The sequence below is a fragment of the Carcharhinus amblyrhynchos genome, chromosome 2, assembly GCF_965287045.1.
Source record: "Carcharhinus amblyrhynchos chromosome 2, sCarAmb.v2.hapA, whole genome shotgun sequence".
In the NCBI taxonomy this organism is placed as follows: Eukaryota; Metazoa; Chordata; class Chondrichthyes; order Carcharhiniformes; family Carcharhinidae; genus Carcharhinus; species Carcharhinus amblyrhynchos.
The window spans coordinates 135,498,101-135,521,741 of record NC_137325.1 but is presented as its reverse complement, the minus strand read 5'-3'; the positions used below and the strand labels follow the sequence as shown (position 1 = coordinate 135,521,741).

The window sequence follows — 23,641 nt, the reverse complement described above, 5'->3', positions numbered from 1 at the left end:
GCTTGCACATTCCCACTGTGTCCGTGCGAGCTTCCTTCAGGTGCTCTGGTTTCCTCTCGCACTCCAAAGATGTGTAGGTTAGGTGGATTAGCCATGGGAAATGTATGGGGTCTTGAATTGATGGACAGGTCACCATGATAGATTTAGAGTCACAGAGGTTTACAGCACGGAAACAGGCCCTTTGGTTCAACTTGTCCATGCTGCCCTTATTTCTTAAACCCCTAAGTTTGTCCCAATTGCCTGCATTTGTCCCATATCCCTCCCAAAATGCATCACCTCCCATTTATCTAAATTAAACTTTGCCATTCGTCAGCCCACTGGCCCAATTAAGTACATAAGAACATAAGAATTGGGAGCAGGAATAGGCCATCTGGCCCCTCGAGCCTGCTTTGCCATTCAATAAGATCATGGCTGATCTTTTTGTGGACTCAGATTCACTTAACTGCCTGCTCACCATAACCCTTAATTAATTTACCGTTCAAAAATTTATTTATCCTTGCCTTAAAAACATTCAATGAGGTAGCCTCAACTGCTTCACTGGACAGTGAATTCCACAGATTCACAATCCTTTGTGTGAAGAAGTTCTTCCTCAACTCAGTCCTAAATTTGCTCACCCTTGTTTTGCCTTCTAGCTCTAGTTTCACCCACCTGTGGAAGCAACTTCCCTGTTTCTATCTTATCTATTCCCTTCATAATCTCATAGTTTCCATAAGATCGCTCCTCATTCTTCTGAATTCCAAGGAGTATAGCCCTGTCTACTCAATCTCTCCTAATAAGCCAACCCTCTCAACTCTGGAATGAACCTAGTGAATCTCCTCTGCACCCCACCCAGTGCCACTACATCTTTTCTCAAATAAGGAGACCAAAACTGCACACATCAAAATCATTCATATAAATGACAAGTAACAGTGGACCCAGCACCGGTCCCTGAGGCACACTGCTGGTCACAGGTCTCCAGTTGAAAAACAGTCCTCTACAACCATCTTCTGGCTTCTATCATCAAGCCAATTTTGTATCCATTTGGCTACCCCACCCTGAATCCTGTGAGATTTAACCTTATGCAACAACCCCCCAAGCAACAGTTGGATTTTGTCTTTTTCCAAAGCTGCCTGCTAGAAATTGGTGGGAATGCCCCAGAAGTTGTCTGTGATCTCGCAGGTAGGCTATCCAATATGTCCCAAGAACAGGAGATAAAACTCTTTCTATCCAAAGTTCCAAAGGCACAAACTATTGAATGCCGTCACAACACGTCCAAAGGACATCCTGGTTAGAATACATAGAACAGAATACATAAAGTACCTACAGTGCAGAAGGAGGCTGTTCAGCTCATCGAGTCTTCTTTGACCACAATCTCACCCAGGCCCTATTCCCATAACCCCACATAGTTACCCTGCTAATCCCTCCCGATAGTAGGGTCAATTTAGCATGGCCAATCAACCTACACATCTTTGGACTATGGGAGAAAACCAGAGCACCTGGAGGAAACCCACACAGACACGGGGAGAACGTGCACTCTCCACACAAACAGTGACCCAAGGCCTGAATTGAACCTGGGTCCCTGGCGCTGTGAGGCAGAAGTGCTAGCCACTGTGCCACCTCAGTACTTTGGCCAAGCTCAATTCTCCCTCGGTGTACTCAAACAGGCACCAGAGTGTGGCGACTAGGGGATTTTCACAGCGACTTCATTGCAGTGTTAATGTAAGCCTGTGTCACAAATAAATAAACTTAAGTTTAAAATGATTCCGCAGGCAAATCTCCTCCAAAGAAATGCTGCTTGGTTTCAACCGAAACCATGTTTCCCAATCCAGCAGTATTAACAGAAGAATGTCAATATCCACACCTGAATTTGGGTACCCCAAATAAACTGACATATATTCCAATGACTACAGCTTTTCATTAAATATAACCCTAGCTTCTACCACGGCCTCTGAGTGCTATAAGGATACTAACTGAACTGGGAGCCGATCATCTTTTCATCTGCCTCTAAGACTGCAATAAATGTTACAATTTTTTACAAAGTTCTGGAGTTTCGAGATGTCACCGTTTTTCATCCATCTGATACAAGGCAACAAGGGGAAGGTAGAATGACCTCTATTTGCTAGACATTTCTCCTCTAATCTCTTGTTACACCTTTATTGAATATGTATTCTCAGTGTGTACGTTCAGCGGCGGCATGGTGGCACAGCACCTTACAGCGTTAAGAACAGGATTTGTGGACTTGTGCACCTAGGTCCCTCTGTGTTTCTATACTCTCGATGGCGCTAGGGACCCAGATTCAATTCCCACCTTGGATGACTGTTTCTATGGAGTTTGGCCATTCTCCCAGTGTCTGCGTGTGTTTCCTCCGGGTGCTCCGGTTTCCTTTCACAGTCCAGAGATGTGCAGGTTAGAGTCATAGAATCCCTACAGAGCAGAAGGAAGCCATTTGGCACATCAGGTCTGCACTGACAACAATCCCAGGCCCTGTCCTTATAACCCCCGACAATAAAGGGAAATTCCATCCAGATCTGTTTCCCGTAACCCAAAGTATTTACCGTACTAATCCCCCTAGCTGACAAATCTTGGGACGCTAAGGGGCAATTTAGCATGGCCAATCCACCTAACCTGCACATCTTTGGAGTGTGGGAAGAAACCAGAGCACTTGGAGGAAACCCATGCAGTCACTGGGAGAATGTGCAAACTCCACACAGTCACGAGGCTGGAATTGAACCCGGGTCCCTGGCGCTGTGAGGCAGCAGTGCTAACCGCTGTGCCGCCCTAAAGGTTAGGTGGATTGGCCATGCTAAATTGCCTCTTAGTGGTCCAAGACCTGTGGGTTAGGGGGAATTAAATGGGTGGGGCTAAAGGGATGGGATGGGATGGGGGACTGTGGGGCCTGGGTAAGATGCTCTGTTGGGCAGTCAGTGCAGACTTGATGGGCCAAATAGCTGCCTTCTGCATTGTAGGGATTCTGTGATTCATTTGGCATTGATTACATAGCTCTGTACTATACTAAAAATGTGAACTTTTGTCGAAGGAGCATAAACACCACATAGTTCATCCAGTTGGCCTGAATGGCCCTCTCTGTGCTGTAATCTCTACATGTGTCATAGTTACTGAAGTTAATAGTGAACATAGCTGTAAATGGAAAGTCCATACTAAAAGTCAGGATACTTTATTGTGCTGCTGCTGCTTTGTCAATGTCCCATCTTGCACATCGCTGCCAATTAATTTAATATCGATCGCTGAAAAATCATGAAATGTTTTAGCTGAAAATGGGTCCGTTATGAATTGAAAAAAGATACTGAAGAAAAAATAATTGCTATCATCTGAGGGTGATTAAAGATGTTCAAGGAATGCGTTCTTAATAGATACTTAAATGGAAAGTTTTGAGATAGCCCAGTCACATTTCCTAGCCTAAAGCTGCAGCATCCATTACTTAAACTAGAGAGATTAGCTCCAACTACGTGGAAGAAATTAATTACCAAATTCTGTCAGAATATCCATAATAAATGATACACAATCTCCTGCAAAATAGAAATATTTTCTTTGGTCTAGGGTTGCAATGATTCCGGAGAGGAATCTGCATCGCTTCTCAGAGAGATTTATGCACTTCAGTTCATTTCATGGAGTCATTACGGTGAATTATGTTCTACTGAGTTGTCCCATAATCCTAATTGTAATGAGGATTGACGGAGGGCTGTTTGGTATCTCGGTTTCATGCTTCACCGCTGCTTATACATTCAGCTAGCAGGCAGTCGTTTTGCGTATAAATTTTCCTTCTCTGACAAGCAGAGAAAATCTATTATTGATCATCCTGGTGAAGGTGTAGTGGGCAAAACTTTGCGCTGCCGTGGAAGGAAATGTTATATTCAAAGTGTCCCCTCCCAAGTTGTCAACGGGGTATAAGGGTATAGATATGTCCCTGTTTTACCTGTACTTTTTTTGATGAGTTGTGAAACTAAGGTCCAGCCTGTCTATTCAGATGATTACAAAAGACCCTGGGCAGAATTTTCTCCAAAAAATTCTAAGTGTAAAACAGGAGGTTTTCTCATCTTTTTTTTAATCAAGGTAGAATCAGAGAATCCTTAATTCAAGACCATTCGGTCCATCGAGCCTGCACCGACAACAATGCCACCCTGGCCCTACCCTCTTAACCCCGCATATTTACCTTCCTAATCCTCTGACACAAAGGGGTAATTTATCATGGCCAATCAACCTAACCCGCATACCTTTGATTAGTCATAGTAATTTATAGCAATGAACGGGGATGGCACAGTGGTTAGCACTGCTGCCTCAGTGCCAAGGACCGGGTTCGATTCCTGGTTTGGGTCACTGTCTGTGTGGAGTCTACACATTCTCCCAATGTCTGCGCGGGTTTCCTCTGGGTGCGGCGATTTCCTCCCACAGTCTGAAAAACGTGCTGGTTAGGTGCATTGACCCGAACAGGCACCGGAATGTGGTGACTAGGGGAATTTCACATTAATCGCATTGCACTGTTAATGTAAGCCTTACACGTGACTTATAAATAAACGTAACTTTACAGCCTCTGCATTGCAAATGTAAAGTAATGTGAATTGCCATTAGAGGGGAGGGTGGAGTTTCAGCTCACCTGTTTGGCCAGCAGCTAAGCTCTAGGAGAACCATTGTGCAGGTGCTCCGTTCTCCTGGTATACAGTGTATACTGGGTGCAAGGTTTATCTTGCCAGCAGAACAGGGCCGGCAAGATCATGAGAGGTGGGAAACTGGACACAAACCAGAATTTCTGCCTCTTGGTCTATCTTGCCAACTTGAAATGGCGAGCAGATACAACTTTATTCCCGATGGCATTTTATGAAAGATCAGCAAGAAATAGTTATTCTGTCCTGGACAACGTTCTTCCCTTAAACACAATACCGCCATAAAACATCTGACTGGCTATTCACTTCCCTGCTGTTGGACTTGCCTGTTGTATTTGCCTATTAAACAATGGCTGTATTTTAAAATCCAGCTTGCTCGTTGTGAGGCAGCTTTGGCCTTGTCGAGGAAGTGAAAGGAGCAATATAAATGCTAATCTTTCTTTGCAATATTGTTGGACAATTTGGTGCAAGATGCATCCTTTTTAATGCAGCACTTTTAGAATTAGGAAATGGACTGCGGCAGAATTATATTTTCTGGAATGATAAAGTGGAGCGTGGCAGAATTGCATCTCGTAAAGCTTCTAAATTGCTATTCAGAGAAATGCAGGAGAAATGGCATTGCATATGTTACAACTGTGTAAATGATTGGGATATGTTTCCAATTGCAGGCTGTTCTAGCCTTAGCTGCTTCCTGGACTTCTCGACAGGTGGGAGAACGCACGCTAACCGGCATAGTGATAGACAGCGGAGATGGAGTCACCCATTGTATCCCAGTGGTGAGTATTAAGCTTAAACAGAAATAATGATTATATTTACTCTAAAAGGAAAAAGAATCTGTTCATTTTGAGATTGTGAGAAGTGTTACAATTGGTGATTAAAATGCTGAACGACTGAAGGTCAGAATTAAAATCCAATATCAAAGCAACCAATTTTAAGTTTTTAAGGTTTATTTATTAGTGTCACAAATAGGCCGACATTAACACTGCAATGCAGTTACTGTGAAAATCCCTGAGTCGCCACACTCCAGCGCCTGTTCGGGTACATTGTGGGAGAATTTAGCATAGGTTGATGCACCTAACCAGCACGTCTTTCAGACTGTGGAAGGAAACGGGAGCACCTGGAGGAAACCCAGGCAGACACAGGGAGAACGTGCAGATTCCGCACAGCAGTGACCCAAGCCGGGAATCAAACCCGGGTCCTGGCACTGTGAGGCAGCCGTGTTAACCACTGTGCAATTTTAGATGATCCCAAATTTGTGATGGAGGTGTTTGAAATGCTGGTTATTTGCTGATATTAATCAGAGGCAAATTGCTTCCATTGGGCAATGTGACTGACACTAGAGAGTTTTTTATTGCAACAATCAGAAAAAAAATATTTCCAGGAAATAAGTGATTGGACGTGGAATTGGATGTGATTGGAATGTGTAAGCCCATTCTCTGAGAAAGTGATGTGCTTTCTGAAATAATACCCCCGAGGCCATTGTCCTTCACCAAATACAGATTTATTTACAATAGCTAATAATACTCAGACATGTACTTCCCAGGACTGAGTATGCACCCTGCGTGCTAGTAACACTGACACTCCACTTTATATACCTCTGCAGGGCTCTTGGATTGGAGAGCATTAACTTCCTCAATCAGGGAGCTCGTACTCAGGTCCACCTTGTGGACATTGTTAAAGTCATTATAATGTCTTCTTGAATTGTTGAAATCCTAATTTTTTAAACTTTTTCTTTCTGTCCCATGCCCCTCTCAATCCCATCTTTTGCTCTATTTGGCTCTTTCTCAAAAGCTTTGGCGTTGTATTTAATATTATAACTTCCACTTCCTGGTTTAGACTCTATGGGTGATATTTTACCTTTTTTTGACAAAGTACTGGGTGGACTTGAAACTGGGAGAGTTTCAGATCCATTGCTTGGGCTTGTTTTTGGGTTCCCCCATATTCACTCTGTCTGTAAAATTCTGAGCAAGCCTGTTGCTCGCAGCAGAAGCCTGTGGACACGGCTTAAAGCACCCGAAAGTCTACAGAGGGAGATAGTGCGCATGTGCAGGCCTCTGATGCTGCACATGCGCATTAGCAATAGCAGGGGTCTGACAGACAATAAGAGAGCTGTCAGGCTCCTGCTACTGCAGGTAGCCTGAAGCAGCAACCCCCTACCTCTCCAACTGTGAGGGCCCGCGGTCTGAAATACGGCCCCTGCCATCTAGACCAATCGCTGTAGAATAACAGTGGGCCCTGGCCTCTCCCCCATTAGCCCCGACCCTGGCACTGCCTAGTGGGCACTGTCCAAGTGCCAGTGTGGCACTGCCAGTTTGACACTGCATAAGAAGTACATCCCCTTGCTTCTGACCTCCTGGGGGTGCCTCAATGGCCTCCAGTTCCACAGGCAAGGTCAAGTTGACTGCTCCCCATTCATGGGGAGTGTGTCTATTCCTGGCCGGCGAGATCCTTTCCCAGCGAGGTCATAAAAGGTGGGCCGAGCCTGGACAATTGAGCACTGGGCTCAGTAAGCAGATGTTAAGCAGCATTTTAATAAATTCCAGTACATTAACCTGCCTGTTGCCCATTTCTGGCGAGAGGCTAACTGCGCTGGAAATCCGGCGCTCGTAAAATGGTGCAGGTCACAAAAATTGGCGCTAATCGCTTTACACTCTACGGGCGCAATGCGATGGTAAAATTGCCCCCCATGTGTCTCAGGAAGTGTTTTTCAGTCTGGTTAAAGAGGCATACTGTTGCTTGTCCTTCTATGGAGCGCACTGCACTGAAATATCACCACAAATTACAACACAAAAGCCCATTCAAGAAATCTGTGCACGAGTGTAATAAATCATTGTTTGTTAGCTACTGATCACAAAATGAGGGCCACTGCATCTGCAATGCACTGTAGATGGAGATGATAACTGGGTCCTGAATAAATAAATTTGTCCATCTTGGATTGTGTGGAGCTTTTTAACTGTGCCTGTAGCCTTCCAGATGAGGAAGTATTCCATTGACTTGAGCTATGCAAATGTTGGATGGACAGGAGGAGGCTTTATGAGGTGCTTATAAAATTCGGATTTAATAAATGGTTATCAGGAGGGAAGTATCTTTGGTTGTGAGTGAAGAGAGTATCGTTCTTTTTTCATTTAAGTTTATGACTTAAGATTGCTCATGTATTGGTTATAGCAATGAGGAAATAACGTGAACCAAAGCAGCTTTCTGGGGAAAGATTCCAAGGCGATGTGTGGTGATTAGAAAGCCCGAGTTCCAGTGAGACCAGTTGGCTCATGGAGTGACAGACATTTGGGGGAGTTGATGAGAAATCTGTAGAAGTTATTGTGGTGGAATCTGCTGTTTGGCTTCAGGGTGTGGATATTAGGAATGAGTACAGTTTATTTTCTGATTGCCTATTGATTTACACAGACTGTGTAATTATTATGTGTGTTGCAGTATAAGCTGGTCCTAACTTGAATTATCCATGCAAATCAGTGTAGAATCATAGAATCCCTACAGTGCAGAAGGAAGCCATTCAGCCCATTGAGTCTGCAGTGACCACAATCCCACTCAGGCTCTCTCCCTACAACCTTACGCATTTACCCTAGCTAGTCCCCCTGACACTAAGAGGCAATTTAGCATGATCAATTCACCTAACCCACACACCTTTGGACTGTGGGAGGAAACTGGAGCACCCAGAGGAAACCCACGCAGACACGCAGAGAATGTGCAAACTCCACACTGACCATGACCCGAGCCGGGAATTGAACCTGGGTCCCTGGCCGTGTTGTGTGCATACTCATCTGTAAACCTATAGTGGGGTGAAGGAGTCATGTGTTATGGTTATGTTTTCTTGGTTAATAAGTATTTTCTTGTTTTTAAATTCATCAACTGACCCCTGTAACTCTGTCCAGTAGCTGCCTTCCGGGTGCCTAAACAAAAAAATAAGGGATAGAATCTCTCAAGCCAGGTTCCACTCTGGGACCTGAATTGTCCTGTAGTAACATCAGCTGTGATTATAACATTGCACTCTTTGCTAAGCTGTTTCAGTAAGACTACAACACTAGCAAGTACCCGACAATGTGGAAAATTGTCCATAAAAAGCAGGATAACTCCACCCTGACCAATTAATGCCCCATCAGTCTACACTCAATCATCAGCAAAGTGATGGATAGTCTCATTAACTGTGCTATCAAAGATTAGTGAGCTAACCCGCTTATTAACACTCGGTTTCTCCCAGGGTCACTCAGCTCCTGATCTAATTCCTGCCTTGTTTCAAGCATGAGCAAAAGAGTTGAAGTTGAGAGATCACTGCCCTGGACATCAAGGCAGTATTTGATGAGTGTGGCATTAAGGAACCCGAACAATTCAGTGAGAAGTGGGAATACTCTCCACTGGTTGGAGTTGTATCAATACAAAAGAAGATGGTTATGGTTGTTGGCAGCCTCCGTTCAGCGACACCACTGCAGGAGTTCATCAGGATAGTGTCCTCAGCCCAACCATCTTCAGCTGCTTCATCAATGACCTTCCTCCATCATAAGGTCAGAAGTGGGGATTTCACTGATGTTCAGCACCATTTATGACTCCTCAGATACTGAAGCAGCCCATGTGCATGTGCAGCAAGATCGGACAGTATCCAGACTTGGACTAATAAGTGGCAAGTAACGTTTCTGCTGCATAAGTGCCAGACAATGACCATCTCCACTTGATATTCAATGGCATTAACATTGCTGAGTCCCTCAGTACCATCGTGCTGGGGATTACCATTGATCAGAACCTAAAACTGGATTAGCCATATCAATACTGGGGCTACAAGAACACAAGATTGGGAATTCTATTGCGAATAACTTGCTTCCTGCCAAAAGCCTGTTGACCATCTACAAAACAGATGTCAGGAGTGTGGTGAAATACTGGATGAGTATTGGATGAGTGCAGCTCCAACAACACTCATTCAGGAAAAAGTAGCCCATTTGATTGGCACCCCATCCACCACTTTTAGCATCCAGTCCCTCCACCACTGATGCACAACGGCAGTATTGTGTACCATCTACAAATGCACTGCAATAAATCACCAAGATTCCTTTGAAAGCATCTTCCAGCGATCTCTACCACCTGGAAGAACAAAGGCAGCAGATCCCTGGGAATACCATAAGAACATAATACCACCACCTGTAATTCCCCTCCAAGCCACACACCATCCTGACTTGGAAACATACCACCCATTCTTCAATGTCGCTGGGTCAAAATCCTTGAACTGCCTCCTTAACCTGCACTGTGGGTGTACCTTCACCACATAGACTGCAGCGATTCAGAAAGGCAGCTCACCATCACCTCGAGAGCAAATTTGGAATGGGCAACAAATGTGGGCTAAGCCAGCGTTGCCCACGTTTCTGTGAAAGAATAAAAGAAAATGTTAGGTCAATCACAAGATTGTCAGGGGGAAGCAGTGGGGTAGTGTGATTGTCGCTGGATTAGTAACCCGGAGTAATGCTTTGGGGACCTGGGTTCAAATCCCACCACAGCAGATGGTGAAATCTGAACTTAATAAAAAAAAATCTGGAATTAGAAGTCGAATGATGACCAAGAAATGATTGTTGTAAAAACCCATCTGGTTCACTAATGTCTTTTAAGGAAAGAAATCTGTTGTCCTTACCTGCTCTGGCCTACATGTGACTCCAGAGCCACAGCAATGGGTTGACTCTTAACTGCACTTGAGGATGAGTGATAAGTGCTGGTCCAGCCAATGAAACCCACATCCCATGAACAAATGGAAAAGAAAGATAATTTTGGATGTCCAGGACTCATTCTAGCGTCCAGTTGTCTCTTAGGCTGTCTATGTTTTTGGGCTATTTCATTCCTGATATAAATTTCTCTATCCAGAAGTTTATTGCACTCACTGCCAGACAGATTTTCCTGGTAATCTGTCCTAAAATTTCACACCATTAAAATCAGATAATCTTGTTGTTATCTCTTTGCTGTTTGTGGAACCTGGTTCTGAGCCAATTAGCAGTTGTCTTTCTTGTATTATGATACTGATTGTGATCCAAAAAATGATATTTCACTTTTGAGATCATGAAAGGTGTTAGGTGAATGCAAGTCTTTCTTCCCTCCTTCAATTTGAGTTTGTCTCTCCATGTTCTTCTTACTCGGGTTAATTTAATGCCTTAAGGGATAGGAACTGATAAAAGGTGTGCATATAGTAGACGTGGAGTGGATGCATCCTCTTTTGTGGGGCATTCTAGGACGAGAGGTTATAGTTTTAAGATAAGGGAAAGCAAATTTAAAACAGTTGAGGAGAAACTCCTTCTCCCAAAAGGTTGTGAATCTTTGGAATTTGGTACCCCAAAGAGTGGTGGATCCTGGGACAGTGAGTAAGTTTAAGAAGGAGTTAGACAGATTTTTAATTAGTAATAAGTTGAAGGATTCTGGGAAGAAGGCAGGAAAATGGAGATGAAGAGCATATCAGCTGTGATCGAATGGCAGAGAGGACTCGATGGGCCGAAAGGCCTAATTCTGCTCCTTTATCTTATGAACTGAGGAATCTGCTCCAGTATTCCTTATGATCGAGGCTGATCTTTGGCTTCAACTCCACTTTCCCACTCACTCTGCACATCCTTAGTGTCCCGAGGGACCAAAAAATCCATTTCATACAATCTTTTCAGCCTCTGGGGTTAGCTCTCAGGCTCCTTTTTTGTGCTGTATAGACCAAATTTGCTCAGCCCTATCTCATAATTTGCATCCCTTGGTGGTATCTGTCTGCACTGCTGCCCATTCCTGAATATGTTTCTCATTTCTTGACAGTCAGAATCAGGTGGCGGGGTCGAGGTGCAATCTGCCTAGAACACGATAAAGTTTGATTTTTTTTTACTGTTCTAGCCAAGTAGTTCCACATCCCGTTGCCTTTGTTAATTGCTTTTTTCAACAAGTTTATTATTGAGTACACTCGCGAGAGTCACACAGATTTGAAATGTTAACCCCTGTTTCTCTCTACAGGTGTTGCCAGAAATGCTGAGTTTATCCTGCATTTTTCTGTAGTTGTTTCAGATTTCCAGTTTCTGCAGTATTGTGCTTTCATCACCTGTGGCTGTTCCAAAATATTTTGACCTGTGCTTTTACAGTGTAGTCATTACTATAATAAAGGAAATGTGGCCAATTTTCACACAGCAAGGACTCACTTCACTCTTGGCTGTATTAACATAATTCATGGAATTGTGCGCTATCTGCTTTCATTTCTTTTGCATACCACTTTACTCTGTTACGTTTTCTCTGAGACTGCTCTGCTTACTTGCATATCTTTCTTCTTGAAAGTGGCATAGTGGTTAGCACTGCTGCTTCACAGGCCAGGGACCTGGGTTTGATTCCTGGCTTGGGTCACTGCATGGAGTCTGCATGTTCTCCCTGTATCTGCACGGGTTTTCCCCAGATGCTGCGGTTTTCTCCCACAGTCCAAAAGACGTGCTGGTGAGATGCATTGGCTGGCTAAATACTCCCTCAGTGTTACCCGAACAGGCGCTAGAGTGTGGCAACTAGGGGATTTTCACAGTAACTTCATTGCGGTGTTAATGTAAGCCTACTTGTGGCACGAATGAATAAACTTTAAAGTTGAACTCATTGCCCTTCCTGGTTTAGATCATAGAATCATCGAAACCCTACAGTACAGAGAGGGGCCATTCGGCCCATCACATCTGCACCGACCACAGTCTCACCCAGGCCCTACCCTCATATCCCTACATATTTACCCATAAATCCCTCTAACCTATGCATGTCAGGACACTAAGGGCAATTTTAGCGTGGCCAATCAACCTAACCCACACATCTTTGGACTGTGAGAGGAAACCGGAGGAAACCCACGCAGATACGAGGAGAATGTGTAAACTCCACACAGACTTTGACCAAGCCGAGGGTTGAACCCAGGTCCCTGGAGCTGTGAAGCAGCAGTGCTAACCACTATGCTACTGTGCCGTGCACAATAGGTTTATTTGGTATCATCAGGTGAGCAGCATTCCGAACGCTCGTGATATCAAATAAACTTGTTGGACTTTAACCTGGTGTTGTGGGACTTCTTACAATGCCCACCTCAGTCCAACGCTGGCATCTCCACATCATGGCTTCCTGGGCTTTGTTCCATCTGCAGAATTGACTAGTTTTCATTGAGTTGCAGCATACGCTTGCATAAGTTGAAAACGAACACTGAGGTACTCTGTCTCGGTCATGACTACTTCAATAAATGCTTTTCAGGCAGTTTTGCACCCATTCTCATGATGGTTTCCTGAATTGTTGCAATGTCCCTGGTGCAGTTGTTCCTGGAAACTACATAAAACTGTAAAAGGAAGAAGTATGGTAAGGATTCAAAGTGTGTTTCAAACTTCAAGTTTAGGGAGGTGTTATGTAAGTGGTAAGTGCTTGAGGATGATGGGAGGAGGTGTGAGATGATTACTAACTATGCGCAAATGGAATGTAAATGTGTATAGGTCAGTGAATTGTAGGAGTTCACTCTTAGGGCAGTGTGCTATAAAGATGTTTTTAAATTATCCGCCGATGAGCAGGGGACTTTTGTTTGCCTAAATTCATTTTTCATTTGAGAAAGCTCTTAGTTTAATTACAGGCACTAAAATGCTAAAAGGCATAAGACGCCCTTTTTCATCATTAGGGAGGGCAGGGGAGAGCTCCATTGGACCAGAATAAATCCACTGTAGCAAGGGAAAAGAAACAGAAGTCAAAAGGCTGGAGAAATCGAGAGGGGCAGCTGGGTACTTGCTGTGTTCGGGCAGATGGAGGAGAAAGAGCGGTCGTAACAGAGATATTTTGCACAAACTGCATGGTATATCTAATATTGCAGTTTTCAGTGATAAGAGATGTTGCTTTTGTAGTCACCTTAAATCACCCTGCTTGAGGAACGACATGGTGGCACAGTGATTAGCACAGTGCTAGGGACCTTGGTTCAATTCCTGGCTTGGGTCGCTGTTTGTGTGGAGTTTGCACGTTCTCCTTGTGTCTGTGTGGGTTTTCTCCAGATGCTCCGGTTTCCTCCCACACTCCAAAGATGTGCTGGTTAGTGGATTGGCCATGCTAAATTGACCCCCGGCATACCTGAACAGGCACAAAGAGTGTGGTGACTAGGGGGTTTTCACAGTAACTTCATTGCAGTGTGAATGTGAGCCTATTTGTCACACTAATAAATAAACTTCAAACTTTAAAACTGGTGCTGTCAAATCAAAGTGTGTAAGGGGGAGAAACAGAAGAATGAATTTCAGTTACTTTGCCTTTGCAAGTGCCATGGAGGAGATTTCTTCCCAAAATTGTAGCCTCGTGTCCTCGTGTGACATGGGTAAGAAGAGGAGAAATTGCGAATCAACTGTGTCAACTTACAATTAACACATGGTCACCTATCACTGAGCTACCCTAGTAAATCCATAGAGGGTTATACAGCCAAAACAGAGGGGAATAACTGGGCTGTGGCAAAAAAGAGAAAAGGCCAAGAGGCCCCAGCTGTGGACGGTGCTATGCTCTTGGGGAGTTACTTTGCCTCAGATTTCAGGTATGCTGCCCATCACCACTGCCCCTTTCTTCCCACCTCCCAATCCTTTGTTAATTCCAACACAATATGGCCAATAAGTTCCAGACCTCAGTCCCCTCTTTCCCTGCCCCACTCGGGATGATCAAAGTAAAATTACCGTAGGCCTAGGTGGCCATAGGCTGCTCTCCTTTTTAAGGGGGAGAACTGATTGGTGGTGATTTAACCTGAGGATCAGCACAACTCAGGCAAGCGACAAGGCTAAGAAGGCAGGGCCTTCATAAGTAATCTCAGCTGGTATGGAAATTGAACTAGCTCTACATCACGAACCAGCTATCCAGAGAACTGAGCCAAACCAACTGACTCAATACTATACCTCTGCACTAGATAGTTTTTTGATGCCATGTGGTTTCTGGGAGAGTGAGCTCGACTGAAAGAAGTTGAAAACTGACCTTCACAACCTCAAGTTACGACAGAGTGAGAAGATCATCTTTCATCTAATATTGATGAGGAAATATTTGCATGATCCTGGCAGATGTGTGATTTTAAAATTACAGCCACAGAAGGTACATCGCTGAAACATATTTCTGGTGTGTTCAGTTTTCACTGGTCAATGGGCCTGAAAGCCTCTGGAGCAATATCTGGTCAAGTTATGCTCAGGATCCATGTTTTAATTTTCTTTATTTGTTCACTGGATGTGTGGGTGTCGGTGGCCAGGTCAGCATTTATCGCCTGTCCATAATTGCCCCTGACAGCCCTCCTGCAGATCTTGTTTTTGGTAGCAAAAAATCGATGTGCCCCACAACAAACTTGCGAACACTGCTTGGTTTGGCAAATCTTATACACATGATGTACAGGCTCTGCTTGGAAATGGAAACATCGTATTAATTTGTGGGAGGTGGGTGTCGCTGACTGCCCATGAGAGTTAACCACATTACTGTGGCTCTGGAGTCGCACGTAGGCCAGACCAGGTAAGGACGGCAGATTTCCTTCCCTTAAGGACATCAGTGCACCTGATGGATAATGAGAGCATGCCTGGACCCTTGCAATGGACTAGTTTTCTACCCATCTCAAGTCTCACCAGTTTTACTTGCCCCACTACTACTGGCACACTCTTGCTTCATCCAATGATATGATTTCACCCTACTTTTTCTCCTCCCTTGCTCCCTTTTGCCCTGCCCTCCCCGACAACTCCCAAGGTTATCTTTTGACCCTGAATAAGATTGACCCAGCCCCCACCCTCACACACCCCGCCAAACCTCTCATTAGTACGCGGAACTGTATGATTAATTATGAGTCACATTCTGTGTTCCGCTAAGCACCATGCAACTTAGAGCAAGCACTATGTATGCATTTCTTGAGAATTTGTGAATTAGTGTAAAATGAAGATTGAAAAAAACAAACTGAAGGAAGTGAAAGTTGAGAAATATTGGCTCGAATTCTCTGGTCTCACTGCTGTAGCAAGAATGGAGAATGTGGCACCCAGCCAAGACTCCATTCACTGCAGCAGGACCAGAGAATCCTAGGCGCTTGTGAGGCCTGAGAATTCTGGCCTTTGGGTTAAAGGTGGCAGCAAGATGGGATTTGCTCAGGACAGCTCTTTAAGGTTATAGGGATGGTGGAAGTGCCTCCTTGGCTGTACATCTTTGGTGTAAATCACTTGGTCTGCTGGACTATTGTAAACTCACGAGTGATGGTCTGGGTTCAGCGGAGGCCTTCTCTTCCAGTGCAGGGAAATATAAGAAGCCAGTCCTGACCAACATCATTTACTCAGTGAAATACTTTTCTTTAAGGAAGAAATTAAAAGACTCTGCTTTATTGTTATTCTAACTGTGCATTCCAGCTGGGACTTGAAGCCCGTCGCTGTTTAACAAGCGTGGAAGTAGAATGTAGCAGCTGGAGGTTGTTCCTCATTTGGGAATACGGTAGAAGTGAGATGGGCCTTTAGAAACCAATTTGTAACTTGCTAGCATTTATTGCATCACCTGAATGTCCCACATGTGGACACCCTTCACCATGCCTGAGTCTCCAAGCCATGCTCCAGCTAGTTTCTGTTTGTTTGAATCAGAGACTACATGCTCTTCCCAAAGGAAGAGATCTCCAACTGGCCAAAGTCCAAACCAAAACTTCAGGACTATAATGTGTGCAGAAGTGCTAGAAGTTCAACTACTGCAGTGCACTAAAATATTTCCCGCTCCTTGTACAATCAGAACTGCTGTCACCACTAGGCTTTTGGGTTGTTATCTGGAGCAAGCAGAAGGTTGCTAGTGACAGACTCACCCCTACAGTTGCAGCTTGTGTACCAAACTGGCTGTTCGACAGTGTTCTGAAGAACTGAGGGTCAGTTTCGCAGATTATGGGAAATGCCACAGCAGGTGAACTTAGTTCAGAACTACCAGATCCAGAATGTCATCTTACAACTATTTATGTCCATATCTTTGTAAATATAAAATAATTACGTTGGGTAAAGGGAGTCTCCAATCTAAACAAGGTGAGGCTTGTTTGTTAACATGGTGTGAATTCTATTCTAATCCTACTTTGTACTTTTTGTGTATAAATTTTACGATAAAAGTTTGGCAAAGCATAATGTAAGTAGCTGCCAAATTCTGTGTGCTTAATATGTACAAAACAATTTAGACAAATTTCACTAATGTCCTTTGGGGAAAGAAGTCTTAGGCAAAGAAATTTGCCTCCTTAGCTGGACTGGCCTACATGTGACTCCAGATCTATAGCAATGTAGTTGACACTTAAATGCCCACTGAAATGGCCTAGCAACATAGGGTGGCACTGTGACACAGTGGTTAACACTGTTGCCTCACAGTGCCAAGGTTCTTGATTAACAAGGGGATCATGGGTTATGGGGAAAAGGCAGTAGAGTGGGGATGAAAAAACATCAGCCATGATTGAATGGCAGAGCAGACTTGATGGGCCGAGTGGCCTAATTCTGCCCCTATGTCTTAAGTCTTAGGTCTAATGGAGCTGGTTTCGGTGGGTGGCTGTCTGTGTGGAGTTTCCCCAGGTTTCCTCCCACACTCCAAAGATGTGCACATTAGGTGGATTGGCCATGCTAAATTGATCCTTGGTGTTCAAAGATATGTAGGTTAGGTGGTTTAATCATGGTAAATGCGTAGGGATAAGGTGGGGGGGGGGGGGGAGGTTAGGCTACTCTGTTCATAGCAACTTGGGGATGTCAGCAAAGGACATGACATGAATAAAAAGATAGAATTACTCGGTAAATATGACAGAGTACTGGAAGTTGGAAATAAAAGTAGGAAATTGTAGCAATGGTGATGCATTATCAGAGAGAAAAGGTAATGTATGATTTAATTTTTAGCCCCGATTATAGTGAAAAACATAAAACTTTGTTTTTAAGGTAAAATCTGTGCTAGTTTCAAAGTTGGCAGATTGGAAGTTGGTGAGGTTACGTTACCTATTGTTACATTGCAACCATAATAAAATGTGTTTCTTCTGCTTTGCAATTGTATATTGTTCAAAATGGTTCCCTTTTAGTGCTTGCTGTCTCAGCTTTTGTAAAATCAAATCTGGCCTGGTGTTCTCTGAGTGCACTTTCTTCAAATCAATCCACATTTGCCTTGTTAGTACTGATTAGCTGTAAATTGTTCTGTGTTTGTATGTCTCTACTGGATACCTTTTAAAATTAATTAAGTGGTAATTTGGAAGGAAAATTTCAATTCTAGTGTAGATAAGAATGGAGAGGTAGGATTTGGAAAAAGGTACGCAGTCAGAGTGTTCAATTTTTCATTCTATGATTCTATGTATTTATGATGTGGATATGCCAGCGTTGGACTGGGGTAAACACAGTAAAAAGTCTGACAACGCCAGGTTTAAGTCCAACCGATTTATTTGGTAGTAAACTCACAAGCTTTCGAGGTTAAGCTCTTCTTCGGGTGAACTTAATACTTTTTCTATGTATTTAGCCATTGTTTCCAAATCCTAAAGCTAAAAAGTTTAAACGTTCCCTGCGTTGCCCTTAAGCAACAGAAATTACTCTGTGATATTTCTTGACGTTGTGTTGTTACTAACTGAACAATGCAAACTTGTTGTACAAAGGATCCTCTTCATACAATCTTAGCTGTGTGCTGTGGTAAGATGTGTGGTTTTAACTGGTTTATCTCCAGCAGTGTCCCAATGTACATTTGGGGATTGTACTTGCCAACTTCCATTTGGTTTGATGAGGGAATGGAGGTCTCTTGACTGAAGTTGTGATGGGAATTTGGGATTAGGGAATAATGGAGGAAAGTAAGGGAGAGCCCTGCATAATGTATGCAGAAATTCTACACCTGTACATATCTCAGTTGGTTTAGCACATTTTCAACAGAATGACTGCTTTCTGTGTCCACCATAATTTAATCAAGGATTTTCTTAAACTTCAGTATACAATTGTATTCTGTTTTGAATAGAATTGTATTTTCCTACGTTACATAATTGACTACACATCAAAAGGACTTCATTGGTTGTAAAGTGCTTTAGGTGTCTTGTTATGAAAAGTGCTGTATAAATGTGACTCTTTCTAATAAATAGTCACTATACTAAAATAAGATTGTTGAAGACTCCCAGTTAATGATTTTTATATGTCACCATAAATTGTACACTGACAATTGATTCCAACATGCAACTTTAATAATCAAATTAAACAAGTTCAATGAGGAACAAAATACATTTTTTTTTGTACAGCCAGACAGTTAGCCAACAGAGAAGAAAAAGCAGTAAAAAGGAATCAAAGACATTAGAGAGATTGGTTTCAGGGATGAGGATCTTCAGTTGCATAGATTGGAGAAGCTGACACTGTTCTTGTGGCGGCATGGTGGCACAGTGGTTAGCACTGCTGTCTCACAGCACCAGCAACCCAGGTTTGATTCCTGGCTTGGGTCTGAGGGAGTTTGTGTGTTCTCCCTGTGTCTATGTGGGTTTCCTCTGGGTGCTCCGATTTCCTCCCACAGTCCGAAAGAACCGTTGGTTAGGTGCATTGGCTGCGCTAAATTTTCCCTTATTGTACCCAGACAGGTGCTGGAGTGTGGTGACTGGGGGATTTCACAGTAACTTCATTGCAGTGTTAATGTAAGCCTACTTGTGACACTAAGGAATAAATTTAAAGTTAAACTTGAAGAGAAAAGAGCTGAGAGGAGATTTGATAGAGGCACTCAAAATCATGAGGGGACTGGGTCAGAGTAAATGGGGAAAAATAATTTGCATTGATAGAGGAAGGGATCGAGAACCAGAGCACACAGATTTAAGGTAATTGGCAAAATAAGCAGTGGCAACCTGGGGAGTAACTTCTTCACACAGCAGGTGGCTAGGATCTGGGATGCACTGCCCCAGAGTGTGGTGGAGGCAGATTCAGGAATTGGATCATTTATTGAAAAAGAAAATTTTTTGCAGGCCTACAGGGCCTAAAAGTTGGGAATGACACTGGGGGTGGCAAGGTAGCAGAATCGTTAGCATTGCTGCCTTACAGTGCCAGAGACCCAGGTTTAATGCCCAGCTTGCTTCATTGTCTGTGTAGAGTCTGCATGTTCTCCCTGTGTCTGCATGGGTTCCCCCCCCAAGTGCTCTGGTTTCCTTCCACGGTCCAAAGATATACGGGTTAGGTTGATTGACCATGCTAAATTGTCGATTAGTTTTGGGGGAATTAGTAGGGTAAATATATGGGGTTACAGGGATAGGCCTGAGTGGGATCATTGTCAGTGCAGGCTCAATGGGCCAAATGGCCTCCTTCTGCACTGTAGGGATTCTATGATTCTAATTGCTCTTGCAAAGAGCCAGCACGTACATGATGGGCTGAATGACCTCCTCTGTATTGTATGTAACATTCCAAGATTCAAGGAACTAACAAGATTAGGTGCAGCACTAAAGCAAACTTTGATAGATAGCAATGGAGGCATTAGTATGTCTATTATTTCAAACTGCTGAGTTGCATTGAGCTTCCTGTTTCCTGAAGGTTACCCAGCCTTGTTGCAAGTGGAATTTTTCAGTCTTGATTTTCAACTGCGTTTCCAAAGGAACTTCATTTGCACTTTATTGAAATCTGACTGGAAGTCCATCTCATTGGTTCTGTGAGCAAAGCATGACAAATTGTGGAAACGTTTACTAGAGTACCTTTTGTATTTTGGTTGAGGCCAAAAATGATTTGATTTATTATTGTCACTTGTATTATCATACAGTGAAAAGTATTGTTTTTTGCGTGCTATACAGACAAAACATACCGTTCACAGAGAAGGAAACAAGATCGTACAGAATGTAGTGTTACAGTCATAGCTAGGGTGTAGAGAAAGATCAGCTTAATGCAAGGTAAGTCCATTCAAAAGTCTGACAGCAGCAGGGAAGAAGCTATTCTTGAGTCGGTTGGTACATGACCTCAGATTTTTGTATCTTTTTCGCAAAGCAAGAAGGTGGAAGAGAGAATGTTCAGGGTGCGTGGGGTCCTTAATTATGCTGGCTGCTTTGCCAAGGCAGCGGGAAGTGTAGACAGAGTCAATGGATGGAGGCTGGTTTGCGCGATGGATGGATGGATTGAAATGCCAATGATTTTAGTTCTTACCATCTTCACTGAAATTTGAAACGATATCTCTTTCTGCCCCCTACTCTACCCCTACTTCTATTTAAATCTTCATAAGAACATAAGAAATAGGAGCAGGAGTAGGCCATCCAGCCCTTCGAGCCTGCCCTGCCATTCAATAAGATCATGGCTGATCTGAAGTGGCTCAGTTCCACCTTCCTGCTTTCTCCCCATAACCCTTAATCCCCTTGCCTACCAAAAACCTATCTACCCGCGTCTTAAATATATTTAGCGAGGTAGCCTCCACCAGTTCAACGGGCAGAGAATTCCAGAGATTCACCACCCTTTGAGTGAAGAAGTTCCTCCTCAACTCCATTCTAAACTGCCCCCCCTTATCTTGAGGCTGTGCCCTCTAGTCCTGCTGTCCTTTCTGAGCGGGAAGAACCTCTCCACCTCTACCCTATCCATCCCCTTCATCATCTTATATATCTCAATAAGATCCCCCCTCATCCTTCTAAACTCCAACAAGTACAAGCCCAGTCTATTCAGCCTCTCTTCATAGTTTAACCCCCTCAACTCCGGTATCAGCCTAATAAACCTCCTCTGCACTGCCTCCAAGGCCAAAATATCCTTGCGCAAGTGTGGCGACCAAAACTGCATACAGTACTCCAGCTGCGGCCTCACCAGTGCCATGTGCAGTTGCAGCAAGACCTCCCTACTTTTATATTCAATCCCCCTCGCTATGAAGGCCAGCATCCCATTTGCCTTCCTGATCACCTGCTGCACTTGTAGGCTGGGTTTTTGCGACTCATGCACAAGGACCCCTAGGTCCCTCTGCACCGTAGCATGCTGCAGCTTTTCGCCCTTTAAATAGTAGTCCCTCCTACTATTATTCCTGCCAAAGTGGATAACCTCACACTTGCCAACATTGTATTCCATCTGCCAGGTCCTCGCCCACTCACTCAGCCTATCTAGATCCCTCTGCAGACTTTCCACACCCTCCGCACAATTTGCTTTTCCACTTATCTTTGTGTCATCAGCAAATTTTGACACCCTACACTCAGCTCCCTCCTCCAGATCATCTATATAAATGGTAAATAGCTGAGGCCCCAGCACCGGTCCCTGGGGCACTCCACTAGTCACCAACCGCCAATCTGAATAGCACCCATTGACACCTACTCTCTGCCTCCTATTTGACAGCCAATCCTCTATCCACGCTAACACCTTACCCCCAAGGTTAGGGGCAAGGTTAGCAGACTCCACACAGATAGTGACCCAAGCTGGGAATCGAACCAGGGTCTCTGGTGCTGTGAGGTAGCTGTGCTAATCACTGTGCCACCTTCTGTAACAACCTTTTGTGTGGCACCTTATCAAACGCCTTCTGAAAATCGAGAAACACCATATCCACTGGTTCCTCTCCGTCCACCGCACTAGACACATCCTCATAGAATTCCAATAAAGTCGTCAGACATGACTTCCCCTTAATGAATCTGTGCTGCGTCTGCTCTATCAAACAATTTTTCTCAAGATGCCTTGCTATTTCTTCTTTGATGGATTCAAGCATTTTTCCTACAACAGACGTTAAACTAACCGGCCTATAATTTCCTGCCTTTTGCCTGCTACCCTTTTTAAACAGCGGCGTAACATTAGCCGTTTTCCAATCTTCTGGCACTTCCCCGGAATCGAGCGAGGTTTGGAAAATAATCACTAAGGCATCCACTATCACCTCTGCCATTTCCTTCAGAACCCTGGGATGCATTCCATCCGGTCCTGGGGACTTGTCCACCATCAGTCCCGTTAGTCTATCAAGCACTACCTCTCTAGTGACAGTGATTGCATTCAGGCCCTCAACTCCTACCATCCTTCTATCTTTAATATCCGGCAAACTATTCGCGTCCTCCTCCGTGAAGACCGAAGCAAAAAACTTATTTAAGGCCTCAGCCATTTCCTCATCCCCCACCACTAAATCCCCCCTCTCATCCTCTAAGGGTCCAACATTCACCCTAGCCAGCCTCCTGCTCTTTATATATTTATAAAAGCTCTTACTATCCTTTTCTATATTTAGCGCTAGTTTAGCTTCATAGTCTATCCTTCCTTTCTTTATCAACTTCTTCGTCATTCTTTGTTGATTTTTTTAAACCTCTCCCAATCCTCTACTCGCCCACTACATTAATGCCTCAGACTTGATCTGACCAACTCTGAGATAGAAACCTGTCAGGCTTCTGCTGCTGCTGCTGCAGCTGACCTCCCACCTCCATCCTTTGCCCCCCTCCTCATCCAGCTTAGCGTGAGACCCACACCACCTGGAAATATTGTCCCCTCCTCCCTGCCGCCTAGACCGATTGCGCTCCCAATCTCCACCTCCCCCCCCACCCCCACTGCTGCCATGATCACGTGCAGAGTGGCAGCAGGGACGTCTCCCTCTCCCTACCCAATTGCCTCACCCCCGGCACTGCCCAGCTTCAGTGGCCTCCCATTCTATCAGTGAGATCATCATGACTGGTCCCTGTTTGTGGATTTGATAATCACATGAAAAGAAGCCTTTAAATATATTTAAATAATTTACTTAGCCTCTCGCCGGAAATGGATGGGCGGTTGAATGCGCCGGATATCGGAGAGGCGGGAAATCGGGTGCGAAGGTGATTTCTTGGCTCTCGCGGAATTTTCCTGGCTTGCCCCACCCATCGCTGCTTGGGGAGACTGCTCCCAAACAACTTGGAGCAGATTATGGCAAAATTGCAAGGAGCACGCAGAATATTCTGATGGAAAAGTAAATTGCAACATAAAGAGACCTATTGCATGGGTTGGTGGTGTGAGGGTGCTGCTCTTATTGCCAGTATCTCTCATTGAAATGCTGACTCACATTGTTTGTTGTAAACCAGTGTTATTATGTACATTTTGGTATATTGATTTATAGCCAGTGTTTTGCTCTCTGGTTTATTATATACCTGAGGTTCTAAATGAAACTTTTATCCGCTGGGATATAGTATTTCAAATGTACTTTATTAAAATCGTGACTGGACTTGGATTTTGTGAAAT

The 23,641-nt window shown here is 44.0% G+C and overlaps 1 protein-coding gene across 1 annotated transcript in view; it reads left to right on the top strand.

Moving 5' to 3' along the window:
- The window catches only part of LOC145358735 (actin-related protein 3B), a 92,616-nt gene that overhangs the window by 40,074 nt on the left and 28,901 nt on the right, over positions 1-23,641 (top strand). Inside the window, exon 6 of the mRNA XM_080212993.1 lies at positions 5,267-5,374. Within this exon, the coding sequence (XP_080069119.1) occupies positions 5,267-5,374 (108 nt within the window). The remainder of the gene's footprint in view (positions 1-5,266; positions 5,375-23,641) is intronic.